The sequence below is a fragment of the Limanda limanda genome, chromosome 5 (assembly GCF_963576545.1).
Source record: "Limanda limanda chromosome 5, fLimLim1.1, whole genome shotgun sequence".
NCBI classification, from domain to species: Eukaryota; Metazoa; Chordata; class Actinopteri; order Pleuronectiformes; family Pleuronectidae; genus Limanda; species Limanda limanda.
Window position 1 is genome coordinate 6404153 of NC_083640.1, and position 15790 is coordinate 6419942.

The window sequence follows — 15790 nt, forward strand, 5'->3', positions numbered from 1 at the left end:
ATCTAAATAGTCGTGTGTGAGGAGGAGAAGGTAGACAGAGACGAAGGGATTAAAAAGATGAGTGAACCTTGGATTGATGAAGAAAAATATTATTATTTGACAGAGATGGAATACAATATACACAAAGTGCATTATACAGACAGTCGATCGGGATTTCCTGTGTCTTCATAGTCGGCTCTCACTTTGTCTTTTGTAGCGGAAATAAAATCGAGTTTGTTTTTCACTCAGCCGGATCCAATGAGAGTAAACAGCAGAGACAGGAAGCACGACCACTTTCACCGGAAAGGAGGATACAGCTCGTACAGTCGCTGAGACGGAGCTGCTGTAATGGCGGTGTCTCGTCGCTCATCGCAGCAGCAACAACAGCAGCAAAGTCCGCTCCCGTCCCCGCCGAGAAACAGCTCTCTTACGGGAGCTCCGCCGGCCTCTCCGCCGATGGCTCTGCTCGGATCGGCCGTCGGGAGTCCGGAGGGCGAGAGGGAATGCAGCGGGGGGATCGACTCGGCCCTGGCCTCCTCCCCGGACCTGCCGGCCCCCGTCCTGGGGAGCAGTGCGAGCTCCACCACGACGACCTCCGGCGGCGGCGGCGGCGGCAGCAGCCTCTCCAGCCCGGGCTCCGGAGCTGGCAGCCCCGCGGACGGCAGCAGCGGCATCGGGGGCGCGTTCCGGGAGCTGTTCGAGGCCTGTCGCAACGGGGACGTGTCCCGGGTGAAGAGGCTGGTGGACTCGGTGAACGTGAACGCGAAGGACATGGCTGGTCGCAAATCGACTCCCCTTCATTTCGCTGCGGGTAAGTACGAGCTAAGCTAACGATGTTTGTAGCTACACTCGGCTAATGAGCTAACGTTGTTGTGTTTTGGTTGACGTGTTTATCAAACCCTGTCATTAGCCAGCATGCTAACTAACGCAAAATAACACTACTCTTAAATAATGCGCACTAATGGTGAGAACCAGCTGATTTGACGCAATACAGTTACATTAGTGAACGGTCAAATGTCAACACTTGTGACATTTTGCGAGAAACTCCAGGTTTGGCTTTGAGATAAGACATCAAACAACGCTATGTTACCGTTTGATGTTAGCCAGCTAATATTAGCACGAATTGACGTTTTCTGTTCAATTTGCGTAAGTTCTGCTGAGCCATGTATCAGAATCAGAAAGTATTTATTGCCAAGTAGGTTTACACCTACCTGGAATTTGCTCTGGTTATTGGTGCATACAATGAACATAGAAACATAAAAACACAATAAATACACCACACATAAGAAAAACAATAATAATAATAAAAAAACAATATATATTTACTCACTTTTTACTTCTTATTTACTCACTTTTTCTAATATTTATACAAGGAAGCATTTATTTAGACAAATATATCTATATAAATATATAAAGTATGTAAAAAGTGAATGCAAAAAGCAAAACAGTGAACAGTGTCAAATTGCAATATGCAATGTAATACAGTATAATATATATAATATGTGTACATGTGTAAATGCTAACTCTGCTGTCACTCAAAACATGGATACCAGGTCTGACAACACTTATGTTAGGATATTCTCCAACTTAGCTATTTATTTGTGGAGGACTTTTTTTTAATATCTGATTGTTACAGTTGTGATAATTATAAAATGATATATTAGATGTAAACTGTTACTTTTTGTACTACTGTATTACCCCGCCTATAGTGTATTCATATATATATATATATATATTTATATTTGTATTCTGCTCATAGTGTATTCATCGTCCTTATATCTTACAATTCCTGTTAATACTGTAATATATGATATATATTTCTTACTGTACAGATCTTATTTATTTACATTTTCACTTTAATATGCACAATACTCTGTACTTTTACTGCCTTTTTTTGCACTTCTGGTTAGACGCTAAACTGCATTTCGTTGTATATGTACTTGTACTGTGCAATGAGAATAAAGTTGAATCTAATCTAATAGCCAGGTCAGTTAAAGTGCACATGCACCATCCTAACTTAACATTGAGGAAGATCTACATTTAAATGCATTTGAATCCTCTTCCAGGTTTTGGCAGGAAAGACGTGGTTGAACACCTCCTGCAGACCGGGGCCAATGTCCACGCCAGGGACGATGGAGGACTCATCCCCCTGCACAACGCCTGCTCCTTCGGCCACGCAGAAGTTGTCAGCCTGCTCCTATGTCAGGGCGCAGATCCCAACGCCAGAGACAACTGGAACTACACTCCGTTACATGAGGCGGCCATCAAGGGAAAGATAGATGTGTGCATTGGTAAGGATTCCTGTTGATTAGGTGCAAATGTGTGAGTGGTTTTGAAGACTGTTGTGGTCTGAGGAGTCATTAGATGCAATTTAGCTCAGGTTCTTGACAACCTGCTGCAAAAGAGAACTGTTATTTACATTTGTGTGTGGTGGTGGGAGGACAGGCATTACATTTCTCTAACAACCGTAAGGTTTTTCTACTGACCTCTTTGCTGTGTAAATACCTAATGTTTTTTTTTTTCATCTGCCACTCTCTCCCTCAGTGTTACTCCAACATGGAGCTGATCCAAACATCCGCAACACTGATGGCAAATCTGCTCTGGATCTAGCTGACCCGTCAGCCAAGGCTGTTCTCACTGGTCAGTCCCTCTCCGCTGCTTATCTCTCACACAAACATTAAAGTCTTTATGGTCAGATAAATTACAGTCACACAAAGTCGTTTCACAAACCAGGTTATCTGACCCTTGGTTTTGAGTTATTTTTGATGGCGCAAAGTCTTGTAACTGCAGCAAGTTATTTTGTGAACAGAACACCAGTTAATATATATATATATATTTAATCTTTGGCACCCCAACTCTTCTACTCAAACAACGTGTAAGACTTATCAAACTTAGTTTTGGTTATCCCCTGATGCAGAGTGACTGCCACAAAGCACAGAGTGCATCCATTTACCCAACAAACATTGGCTGGAATCCAGTTTACACCACGTAAAGCATGCTAACATGTGTTTGGCACGCCCGGCTCTAATCCTCGGGTTTATTTCCATCCAGGTGAATACAAGAAGGACGAACTTCTGGAAGCAGCAAGGTGAGAATCAGTGTGAATGGTCAATGCTCACATTTCCTGCTTGCCACAGTTATTCATAGCTGTGTCTGTGTTTGTGGTTATGCTACAGGGAGAAGTAGTTGACCTAACCCATTACATTTATAACTATATTGTGTTCTTTTATACATGTAGCAGTTAAAAACAGGAGTAACAAAAGCTTGTACTTGGTTTCATCTAGTATAACATTCTCACCATCTGTGAAACAACATGTAGACAAAGGAAGTCAATCTCCCCGTTCACATTATCATCAGTAAAAGTGATTTCTGTAATGACACCAGTCTTTTCTGTCTAATTATAGGAGTGGAAATGAAGAGAAGCTGATGGCACTGCTGACTCCATTGAATGTCAATTGTCACGCAAGTGATGGCCGCAAGGTAAATGACCACATCACACCAGACACATCTTTCTCAACATCTTTGATACAACATGTTGTGCAGGGTTGCATAATCATTATACTGTCTTTTAAAAATAGGTTCCAGTCAGACAACGTGTGAGCAGTCTGATTATGGCTGGATTAGTTTGCGCTGTGCAGATCTTAAGAGGATTTATGTCGTTGGATTTGTGGGAGGCTGTTAGTGGGAATCACTTTTGTCTAATTATTAATGAACGGTTGCTCCTGTTGTAACATCTTGCCTTCCATTTTTCCAGCCACCTAAGTTAGGGTGGTTGGAGCTTAAGTAGACAGACCATTCCTTTACTTACAGTTAAGTGCTTTTGTCAATGGATTTTCCAGCATGTTTGGATCAGGTTTCGTGAGGGGAGCATCTTTCCTCTTCTTCTCCCCATGAACACTTTTCCATGCCAGATGCTGATGGAGCGAAGCTGTTAGTGATCTTGAAATCTATTTGGCAGAACCAGCATCTGCTCGATCATAAAACAGGACGTCCGTCTGTGCTCTGCTGTTGTTTTTATTTTTCTAGAGTGTTTCTCTGTGTAAGTTTGAGTGTCTCAACTGAACTCAAACCATGTTACTGGAACTTATACCATCAGAATTGTTTCGATATTGATTTATCTTTTTTTTTATCTCTTAGTTGGCAGGTTCATTAGAAGGATAATGACATAAACACACACTTCATAGAATGCGCTCTGCAATTATTTTCTGACATTAGCATCTAGCATTGCTAATTTATGTAAAGGATTGTTTTTGCACATCATTGCCGCATTGTGTCTTATATAGTAGTTCTTGTGGGGAGGTTTTCTTCTTTGTCTTTTTTTGTCTGTTATGCATTAATTTTCTTACACATTATTTTAGTATTTGTTGTCTTGTCTGGCAAAATGCCATACTCTGTTATTATTGTAAATAACTCAAGAACATACTCACCAGCTCCACCACGACATACAACTTCATAGTCTTAAACAGCAAATCAGAATTAGAGTATTTCATTCATAACTAACTACATTTTCTTCAACAGCACTTAAAGAATAATTCCTTCCCCGCCTGTCGCAGTGTATATTTATAGACATTGCATGATCTAAGCCAATATGCCACTGTAGATTAGGCTGGGTACCATTAACCTGTTTTTTTCCCTCTTCAAAAAAGCCATCGAGAAAACCGAGGAGAAGTCACACTTACCCTCCTCCAGCCATTAACCTTCTCTGGCCTGGTGTCACATTTCATTTCAAACACCATGTTGAAGGAACAGTCGGTGATTAGAACTAGGTGTTGTGTTGCATTGACGTAGGAAAGGAGGAAGAATTGCTGTGAAAAGATACTGTCATTTTTGTAATTTTTGTTTCGTTTTGTTTTCCGTGTGACTCTGGCAACATTTGTCGATCAGTCAACATCCCAAAAAATGCTGGTAAGTCGACCTTGATAACGGCCACTTGATTGATGCACTGTTGTGATCTTTTTTTCCTGTGTTTTATTCCTTTAATCCATTGTTTTTATTCGACCAATAAGCTGGCTGTCACTTGTTAATTGCACATCATGGACCTGGGTGTACGGGTCACTCGTGTATTCCACCCTGATTCTCCTTCTTATGTGTGTGTGCGTGTGCATCTGTGTGCGTGTTTGTGTGCGTACGTGACATGTGAGTGAGTTGGGTTGGTGTCATGGTGACTACTCATCTTTTTGGATTTGGAGAGGAGCTCAAAATGTCCACTGCCTGCTTTCTTCAGCATCTGTCCTCTCCTGCACACTCACCCCCACTTCTTCAACTTTCAATCACTTGCTCTTCAGTCAGTGTCTGATTTGCCTTTTGTTTTATTCATTCGTTTTTATGTTTTGGGGTGACGATCACTCATGCATGACTGACGGCCTGCCCCTCTGCATTTTGTCGAGCGAATCCTGAATATCTGTCTGTGCAATATGTGTCTTACTTCACGTTCCCTGTTGGATCAGTATGCCATAATGAATGGACTACATTTCACCTGTCCTGCTAGTGCTATGCTACCCATTGTGGTTATGACTCTCGATTGCTTTTGATTGCTTGTGTCACCCCACACTGCCTCCATGATTCGACTCTCATCCATCTGATTTTATCACTGTGGCTTGAAATCTAACTGTGGGCTTTTCTGGGTCCTACGATTGTATCACTGCATGGAAACTGAGATGAATGATGTCCCTCCTTTTTATCGTAAGCTTGACCTGAGCTCGATTTTGGAATGGAGCTTGAACTGCGGCTTTTACTCAGACTAACATTTATTTTTCTTGGCTGAGTTAAAGCCATTTGATTTGATGATCTTATAGCTTGCAGATATGCTTTACTCTTAATCTGCTTATTATATAATTTCATCCTATTACGGTTGGGGTTCTATAGCATTTTATCAAACCTTTCCACAAATGGAAAATAAATTCAATTTGAATCTTATTAACTCAAAGTTAAGCTTTCAAGAATTTTTTTAAGTAGCATTACACAAACAAGTACATGGAGCCAAAGCTCAATGATGTCACTCAAAGAAGTGAAGATTTGCCTAATGTTTTTTATTTAGCTACATAAGCACTTAGATGTCTTGTGCTCTGCATTTAAAAGACAAATAACTTGGAACTAACTGGAACAACAATAAAATGTATCAGGCTATTGCATCCCAACCATAAATCTAATCTAATACCCCTACTGTTGCACTATTGGACTCTTTCTTTCGGGCTCACTACATAAAAGTTGTTTTTAAACCTCTTAGCCATAGAATTATACTTTATTTTGGAGAACTTACCAAATGGAAGTCCAGACATAATATGGACAGTAAATTAGTTATTGTTGCTGGACTTGCCTACAAACTCCATTGACTTTTGCATTATATCCTCTTCCATTCATCTGCAACTCACAGAGCATAGCCTGCCACAACACATTGCTTCTGGCCCTAATCAGCCGCTTGCTCCCGTGGCCATCGAAGGCAGTGCACCTTAAAGCAGCCAGCGATCTGTATGTGTTAACAGGCTGTTCTTCTTTTCCAGTCAACGCCCCTCCACCTCGCTGCTGGCTACAACCGTGTGCGCATTGTTCAGCTCCTGCTCCAGCATGGAGCCGACGTTCATGCCAAAGACAAAGGGTGAGACATCCTGGCTGCCTGAAGAACAGAATTTATCATCCAGTCATTTTCATTGACAGTAACCTGACTCTCTTGTTCCTGCAGTGGCCTGGTTCCTCTTCACAATGCTTGTTCCTATGGTCACTTTGAGGTCACCGAGCTTCTGCTTAAAGTAAGAAAAGTCTAACTCCTAACTTGATATTCTCCATGTCAGGATTCGTTCAATAAAGCAAATCCAAACTTAACTTTTACTGCCTTCATGGTTCCATATTTATTTTCCATGCTTCATGGGGGAATGTAAACTTTTTTAAGCCAATATTAGTATGGGTGCAAAGTGCATTGCAGGGTTGTGTGGTATATTTAAAGACAATTTATATTACCCACCTTCTCCACTTAACCCAGGAAATAATAAATGCATTATCCCATCTTATAATTTAAGCACATTTGGATCAAGCAATCCCACGCCAGTTATTTGCCCTGTCTATAACCTGTGCTCTGATGCTCCCTCTGTAGCATGGAGCCTGTGTCAACGCCATGGACTTGTGGCAGTTCACTCCTCTCCACGAAGCAGCGTCCAAGAACCGAGTGGAGGTCTGCTCCCTGCTGTTGAGCCACGGGGCCGACCCCACCCTGCTGAACTGCCACAGCAAGAGCGCCGTGGACATGGCCCCCACCCCAGAGCTTAAAGAAAGGCTCACCTGTGAGTTCTCTCTGTGACACACATACACTGTGATGAATGGATAACACTTCAGTAAAGCATAAGTAGCCTGACACCATTCACACTCAGTTAAAACAAATTATATTTCCATTAATTTTCTTTTTCTCTTTCATGTAGATGAGTTCAAAGGTCACTCACTGCTGCAGGCGGCTCGGGAGGCCGACATGGCCAAAGTGAAGAAGACGCTCGCTCTGGAGATCATCAGCTTCAAACATCCTCAGACCAACGAGACAGCTCTGGTCAGAACCAAGTCTTATACTTATGTTTGAGATAAACATTTTCATATTCAATTACAGCTTTGAAACAACATTTTTCTTATTGGTTACAAATTCTGCGTATGTCGACTTACAACAATGTAATTTCAAATTTTATAGAAAATTAACCAGGTGAATTTGAAGTTTCCTTCCAGTCATAGGCTACATGTCCAGTGATGTACAGTTTATATTCATTTGATGTCCAGGCAGTTGTATGTGATTATTTGAACAGATTGACTTTGCAAAGACCTTTGCTCACACTAATGTAATGATGATGTCTGTTGCAGCACTGTGCTGTGGCCTCCCCCCACCCCAAGAGGAAGCAGGTGACTGAGTTGTTGCTGCGTAAAGGTGCCAACATCAATGAGAAGAACAAAGAGTAAGTTTAACAGCATTTAGATTTTATGTTGATTGTTTTTTAATTTAGTAAACTTGTCAAATCATTAAAAAGTTAATTGTATTTTCCAGACACATTAAATGCTAAGAACAAAGGATAATGGATCAGAAATGGTGATAACTTTCTCGTCTCTTGTGTCTTCCAGCTTCATGACTCCCCTGCATGTTGCTGCAGAGAGAGCTCACAATGACATCCTGGAGGTGCTGCAGAAACACGGAGCAAAGGTCTGTTGTTTGATTCCCTTTTCACGTGTTCATTCTGTGCAGCCAACTTTTCAGGGAAAATGTTAACCATGTTTATTTGTCAGTCGAAGGTTCAATGTATCAATGTTCCATAAACTTCACATTACAGTGGATAGAAATGTGTTTGCTTTAGAACTGTGTGGCTGGACCTCACCTCCTCCTCCTCTGACTCCAGGTAAATGCCGTGGACACACTGGGTCAGACAGCGCTTCATAGGGCTGCGCTGGCTGGTCACATCCAGACCTGCAAGCTTCTGCTGAGCTACGGGGCCGACCCCTCCATCGTCTCTCTGCAGGGGTTCACCGCTGCCCAGATGGGCAACGAGGCTGTACAACAGATTCTTAATGGTAAGCAGAGCCGCTGCACTTTTCCCTCATTAACACAGTTTGTTTGTTAAAGTCTGAGAATGAAAATGCCCTCCAGAAATAGGAACTCTCTTTTGTATCCAGTGTTATGTTTAGCTCTTCAGTAAATTTCAGTGGTCAATGATTTTATCAAAGAGTCTTGAAAGGGATTTACCTGATTTCAAACTTGGAACATAGGATATTTCTCATGTTATGTTTGTTTTTGTTTTTTTCTCTAGAAAATGTTCCCACACGTAACTCTGACGTGGACTACCGATTTTTGGAGGCAGCCAAAGCAGGAGATCTGGAGACAGTGCAAGTAAGTTCACTTTATCTTCTGTAGTAGTGGCTACAGTTTAGGTTTTAGACATGCTACCTAGTTTGTTTAATATATTCAGAGTTCATTTTCACTTGCTAATATTGGCAGCAAAACTGTTATCATACCTTTGTACACCAGTGGCTGTGAAAACTCCTATAAAGTAGTAAAGTAAACATCCTATAAAGCCATAAATGACAAGCCAGTCAGTTGAGTGTCTAATTGTCACATTGTCTGTGTTTATTGCAGCAACTTTGCACCCCTCAGAACGTAAACTGCCGGGACCTGGAGGGCCGCCACTCCACTCCTCTGCACTTTGCAGCTGGTTACAACCGAGTTGCTGTAGTTGAATATCTGTTGCACCATGGAGCTGATGTCCATGCCAAAGACAAGGGGTAAGTTCTGCAACTAGCTTACCTGTGGGTTTGTTTTATAATGTAACAAATAAATGACGTTTAAAGATTTTTTTGAACATGAATGTCATCACTCTGATGATCTATTCCTGGATATTTGCAATATGTTAAATGTTTGAGTTTATTTTGCAGCAGTCTCAAATACAAAGTTTAATGTCGGTGCACAACACCTTGTCGATCTGGTGTGAAGAGTTTTGCTTCTGCTTTTCCTCCTCCAGTGGTCTGGTCCCCCTCCACAACGCATGCTCCTACGGACACTATGAAGTGGCTGAGCTGCTGGTCAGACACGGAGCCTCAGTCAACGTGGCCGACCTGTGGAAGTTCACCCCCCTTCATGAGGCTGCAGCCAAAGGCAAATATGAGATCTGCAAACTGCTGCTCAAAGTAAGGCTCCTTTCGTGATCATCTTACACAAATGTTGTCTTTATTAATTCGTGTCCTCTGTCAGTGATTGATACGATGACTGTCTGTTTGACCTGCTCAGCACGGAGCCGACCCCTCCAAGAAGAACCGTGATGGCAACATGCCGCTGGACATGGTGAAGGACGGCGACACAGACATCCAGGACCTGCTGAGGGGGGACGCTGCCCTGCTGGACGCTGCAAAGAAGGGCTGCCTGGCCCGAGTCCAGAAGCTCTGCTCCCCAGAGAATATCAACTGCAGAGACACACAGGGACGCAACTCCACACCGCTCCACCTCGCAGGTAATAAACACCAGCTGCTTAAATGCGTCATTGATTTTGTTTTCCTGGTACAAAAGTACTCCCACTCCTGATGAGGCATTTATGAAAGGTTGATCTATTTTTCTGATATGTCTAGTCCTTTATAGAAACATGAAGTGAATAACATTGTCTCTGATGCTGTTTGTACTTTTAAAAATGTTTTTCTTGTCTCTTCTCTGTATGCAATATGCTTTTATTTGTCTGAGATATGAAAGACAAAAAACAACCAAACATATCTTGATCTCAGTGAGACTATATGATTAAGAGCTTGTATATAAAGTTTTTAGAAAAAGGTAAATAAAATGCTGCACTTATATGGGATGTTCAATAATGTACATCGTCATGCTCTAATGTCCTTTTCCTTCTCAGCTGGCTACAACAACCTTGAGGTGGCCGAGTATCTGCTGGAACATGGGGCTGATGTCAACGCCCAGGACAAAGGAGGCCTTATCCCTCTTCATAATGCTGCGTCTTATGGGGTCAGTGTTGATGACATCAACTCTACGACATTTCATATCAAATGCAGATGAAGTGCTGTATGATTTAAGAACCTAACATAATCTCAAATTGGTAACATATTTTGACTAAAAGATATTTATTGTGTCGATGGTCTAAATGTTTAATTAGTTCTGTTATTGTATTTAAGATAAATTGTATCCTTTTTTTGTCTGGTTCAGAGACTGACACTGACTCTTCCTCTGTCTTCTCTCTTCCCCACAGCACGTGGACATTGCAGCTCTACTGATCAAGTACAATACGTGCGTGAATGCTACAGACAAATGGGCTTTCACGCCGCTCCACGAGGCTGCCCAGAAGGGTCGGACTCAGCTGTGTGCGCTGCTGCTGGCTCATGGAGCCGACCCCACCATGAAGAACCAGGAGGGCCAGACTGCTCTGGACCTGGCCACGGTAACTGCTTCTGTCAGCGGCTTAGTTAGTACTGTGCAGTAAATATTTTCAGGCCAAGATTAGTGATGTGGAAGTGATGCATGTAAAAAGAAATCATAAAACGGCCAAATTTGCTTGATTTGATAGAAAAACTAATGTACTTTTCCTGCAGGCTGATGATATCCGGGCCTTGCTGATGGACGCCATGCCACCAGATGCCCTGCCCAGCTGCTTTAAGCCGCAGACCACAGTGGTCAGCGCCTCCGTTATCTCTCCTGCCTCCACGCCATCCTGTCTGTCAGCCGCCAGCAGCATAGACAACCTGTCTGGTCCGCTCACCGAGCTGGCTGCTGCCGCCGGCTCCTCAGGAGTGGCCGACGGAGCCACGGGCACTGACCGCAAGGAAGGGGAAAGTAAGTGTTATCTATTCTTAATATCTCATACTGATCAGTTTACAATGTAGGTGGACACAGAGAAAATGTGGATACTGATCTCATGTCTGTTTGTGTTTTTCATAGTAACAATGCTGGACATGAACATAAGTCAGTTCATGAAGAGCCTGGGTCTGGAGCACCTGAGGGACATCTTCGAGAGGGAGCAGGTCAGCTTCCTCAGAAATACTTTTACTGAAGCTTAACCATTGTGTCTTTGTTGTCTGTCATTCAATCGATCCCATAAGTATAGTCCTAGTATATGTTTAAATGCAGTGAACCGTTTATACATGTTGAGATAAATTGGTTAAAAATGTTTTCTTTTCTGTGGAGCTGTTGCAGTGTGTTAAATACACAAATAGAAGGGGTCAGAATAACTTTGCTGTCTGCTTCTATGTTAACATTGCTCATGTCTGAGCAAACGGACGATTGGACTGGCTGGCATACATATTTCTCAACCTGCTCTATTCTTTTGCTTTTCCAGATCTCTATGGATGTGTTGGCTGACATGGGTCACGAGGAGCTGAAGGAGATTGGAATCAATGCCTATGGCCACAGACACAAGCTGATCAAGGGCATTGAGAGGCTGCTGGGCGGCCAGCCGGGTGAGGAGGCGGGATTTATGTCTACGAACCAATTAAATCACCACAATCAGACATTTTTTGCGTAGAGGAGCTTTAAAATTAAACTGTTCTTTTCTTTTCAGGGTCTAACCCATACCTAGCATTCCACTGTGCCAGCCAGGGCACTATCCTGATAGACCTCGCCCCAGACGACAAGGAGTACCAGTCTGTGGAGGAGGAGGTGAGTCCAGTTGATCTCATTTATTTACTGTTTTTTTTTCCACTGTTTTTCGTAACCATCAGTGGTGAGATAAAAAGAAGAAAACGATTGACTCATGGCTTGAATGTGTTCCTTATGATGACACCATGGTGGTTTTGTTGTGTCGGTCAGTTGCAGAGCACAATCCGAGAGCACAGGGACGGAGGCAACGCTGGCGGCGTGTTCAGCAAATACAACATCATCAAGGTCTGAGCCAGTTGTACCTTCTGCTTTGATAATTCACAGAACAATGAACTGCTTTTATAGGGAATCTTTCTTTGATAAATAGTCAAATTGCAAACTGACTAAATGTACTGAATCTACATTTTTAATCTTTGGTATAAAGCAGAAATAACGTCCAGTGTTTTGTCTGATGTGTGTCCTATTGTGCCTCACAGATTCAGAAGGTTGTAAATAAGAAGCTGAGAGAACGTTACACCCACCGGCAGAAGGAGATCGCAGATGAGAACCACAACCACCACAATGAGCGCATGTTGTTTCATGGTAACCAAACACACACCATGGTGTTGTTGATTTTTGTGTGTGTGTGACAGCATCAGAACTCGTTAATGTCTCATTTGTGTTCAGTTCTTAAAACACTAGAAGTTACTTTAGACTGTTAAACTTCAGGCATTTATTTGTAAAGCACTGTTTCAGTTACTGTATTTAACAAATATTGACACGTATATTTTTAAGGTTCCCCGTTCATCAACGCCATCATCCACAAAGGCTTCGATGAGCGCCATGCCTACATAGGAGGGATGTTTGGAGCAGGGATCTACTTTGCAGAGAATTCCTCAAAGAGCAACCAGTACGTCTACGGCATCGGTGGAGGCACGGGCTGCCCGACGCACAAAGACCGATCCTGCTACCTGTGCCACAGGTAACTGTGACTTAACTTGAACCTCGACACAGAATATGTTTGTGTTTTTTCTCAAGATAAAGGATTTATATGTAATATTGTCGGGATATAGACACTTGTATAACCCCGTTCTTCTCATCTGAACTCTCAGGCAAATGCTGTTCTGCAGAGTGACCCTGGGGAAATCCTTCCTACAGTTCAGTGCCATGAAGATGGCCCACGCACCCCCGGGACACCATTCAGTCATCGGGCGGCCCAGCGTGAACGGCCTAGCCTACGCGGAGTACGTCATCTACAGAGGAGAGCAGGTACAAAAAGTTTCTTTCCCTAAATCCTGTGTAGGGCTTCAGTATTAACCAAAGATAAGTGAAATGTGCTAATCTTCTGCTGTCTTTCCCCTCAGGCCTTCCCAGAGTACCTCATCACCTACCAGATCCTTAAACCAGAGAGCGCCGCCCAGGCAGCTGCAGGAGCCGAGCAGAAGTCGTAGTTACCTTACGTCGCACACATGCACACACACACACACACACACAAAGGACTTGATGCCTGTTATTTTCTCCTTTGTATCGCAAACGCATAAACACCTTTTTATTTACCAAACACATTTCCAGTCTGTTGTCCAGTAGAAGCCATGGTGACCAGTGTTTAATGAGCAGATGTGCTGTATAATACTCTCCTACTTGTGGTGATGACGTTTTTTTTTAATCTTTTTGCATCGGCTGCATGTTAATACAGAAGCATGAACGGCCCAATAGCGTGTGTGGGTTAGTCCGCGCCCCCCCCCCCCCCTTCCTCACCCCTCCTCACCAATCAGGAGGATGCTTGTAGAGACTTTAAAGTGTCGGCATTAACAGTTGGACGCTCTTTGTCGCCTCATGCCATCGTGACCGTGGAGAATCAGCGATCCCTCACCTCTACACACATCCTGTTTCACTGTCAGAGCCTGAAGCCTGTGGACTACTACTGCCCCCCCACCGTATCTGGGCTCATCGTGTACAGAATGGCCTCCAGTAACTGTGATTTTAAATGCTATCGTGTAACACTACCAAACCAGTAACCGTGCATTGTTGCGATGCGGAACTTGCTGAACTTGCTGAACTTTCACCCCGACAACACTACAAACACTGAACTGAAATCTGAAATCTTCTTTTTATTCTTTTATTCAAGGCTGGACACGCCCGACGGAGAGAGGGCTCTCTGTCAAATCACAGGAGCTGAGACTATTTTATTCTCATTATAAAGTTCATTTGTATGAGAGCGGACATGTGATCAGTAGCTTGATGCGACGTAAGGCATCACGATTCCACCAGTTGTGGCATCATATATGACCGTGCTTCCAACAGTAGAGCTGGTCTATGTTGACATGTGATTGTGATGCCTTACAACTCTTCAAAGCACCCCCCTCTGTTGCCATGGTCTCACAGACATCCCACGCATAAGGATTTGCACTTTTACATAGAAAACCTATTTAAGTTATTTTGAATTTAAATTGCAAATTTGCGGGAAAAAATATTTGTACAGGTTGTGTAAATGGTTGTGTATAACTGTTGCTGTTTGACAGTACCTTTTGAGTTCAACTGTAAATGACATCTGAATTTTTCTGTTCATGTCTTCTTGATTCTCCCAACTTTTTTTTAAATAAATGTCCCATTAACAGCTACTTGTTGTTTTGTGTTTATTTATAGATGTCAATATTAGTATCATGGCGGTTTTCTCTGTAGACAAGATTTGATGTTGTATGATAAATATAATGTGGTGGAGCTGATGTTGCATATCAAGATGCAAAAGACTAAAACAATCGGGTATGATTTAACTTTAGCCATTACTAAGACAAAGGTGCACAGGAGGGAATATTAAAGATATCAGTACATGACTGATCTCCTGGCTACACACGTTACAACCTGAGGTTCTCAAGCATTTACTCGCCAGTCCACAAACTAGGCCCGGGGACTTTTCTGTTTTGACTTTCACGCAATGGAACAATCTCGTTGAAAAGGTCAGGCTGGCTGAGTCCCTTTTTTTAAAGTTGCTCTTAAAAACACTTTTTATAAAGTGATTTTACTGGGCTTGTAGGCTGATCTTACTTTTATCATTTGAGTCACCTTATAACCGTGATTATTATGTGTTTGGATTACCGTGATCTTGATGGAAGGATGCAGTATTAGTCAGGGAAGAACCCATAACATTTTGGTGTGGCTCTGGATCAGGGTGAGGATCCAGGAATTTTTCAATCACTTTAACAATATGAGTTGGAACGTTTTAAGAAATTTTCTTGATCAGAATCAGAATCAGAAAGGATTTATTGCCAAGTAGGTTTACACCTACCTGGAATTTTCTTTGGTAAAAAGGTGCATACATTTAACATAAAGCATAAAAACACAATAAGTACTTCACATAAGAAGGAAATAACTGTATATAAAACAAAATATATATACAAGACCTAAAAATTTAAATAAAGAGTAAAATGCAAAAACAGATATATACAAGATATAAAAAGTTAAATGCAAAGCAGGAGAGAAATGGGGATGTGCAATATGCAATATACTGTTATGTTATGTTATGTGTGTTAATGTAACACAGAATTGAGACGTGGGTGCGGGATAATAGTCCAAGTCAGGTGGGGTCACGGGCCTTGAATTATTTCTCAGAATAATTCAAGGATCTCGATGAAAAACAATGACATTTGCAGGGAGCTAATGTTTCTGTGTGTGCAATTTGGTGAAGATCAAAATCTGGATCTAATGCATTTAAATGTGGATTCACAAGGGGACTGTTTGGCCCTGGTGGAGGTATGAACTCAGGTTGTATCTAGCCATGCTCCTCTAGCT

At 42.3% G+C, this 15790-nt stretch overlaps 1 protein-coding gene across 1 annotated transcript; it reads left to right on the forward strand.

Moving 5' to 3' along the window:
- The first annotated feature begins 297 nt into the window (after positions 1–297).
- On the forward strand, positions 298–14622 carry LOC133001584 (poly [ADP-ribose] polymerase tankyrase-1). The gene is made up of 28 exons (XM_061071193.1): positions 298–790; positions 2046–2270; positions 2524–2619; positions 3031–3067; positions 3384–3459; positions 4864–4884; positions 6480–6574; positions 6659–6725; positions 7067–7253; positions 7389–7510; positions 7813–7904; positions 8068–8146; positions 8340–8511; positions 8748–8827; positions 9074–9219; positions 9456–9621; positions 9722–9941; positions 10329–10438; positions 10680–10868; positions 11020–11260; positions 11366–11448; positions 11763–11883; positions 11985–12082; positions 12233–12307; positions 12499–12604; positions 12797–12983; positions 13114–13270; positions 13366–14622. Exons 1-28 carry the CDS (start codon positions 328–330, stop codon positions 13450–13452), a joined length of 3798 nt encoding a protein of 1265 aa, XP_060927176.1. The 5' UTR covers positions 298–327; the 3' UTR covers positions 13453–14622.
- Positions 14623–15790: the final 1168 nt, after the last annotated feature.

Coding starts and splice junctions, on each gene's coding strand:
- LOC133001584 (XM_061071193.1), top strand. CDS start 328: ATGGCGGTGTCTCGTCGCTCATCGCAGCAGCAACAACAGCAGCAAAGT. Junction 2,620..3,030: donor AGCCAAGGCTGTTCTCACTG/GTCAGTCCCTCT, acceptor ATTTCCATCCAG/GTGAATACAAGAAGGACGAA. Junction 6,575..6,658: donor GTTCATGCCAAAGACAAAGG/GTGAGACATCCT, acceptor TTGTTCCTGCAG/TGGCCTGGTTCCTCTTCACA.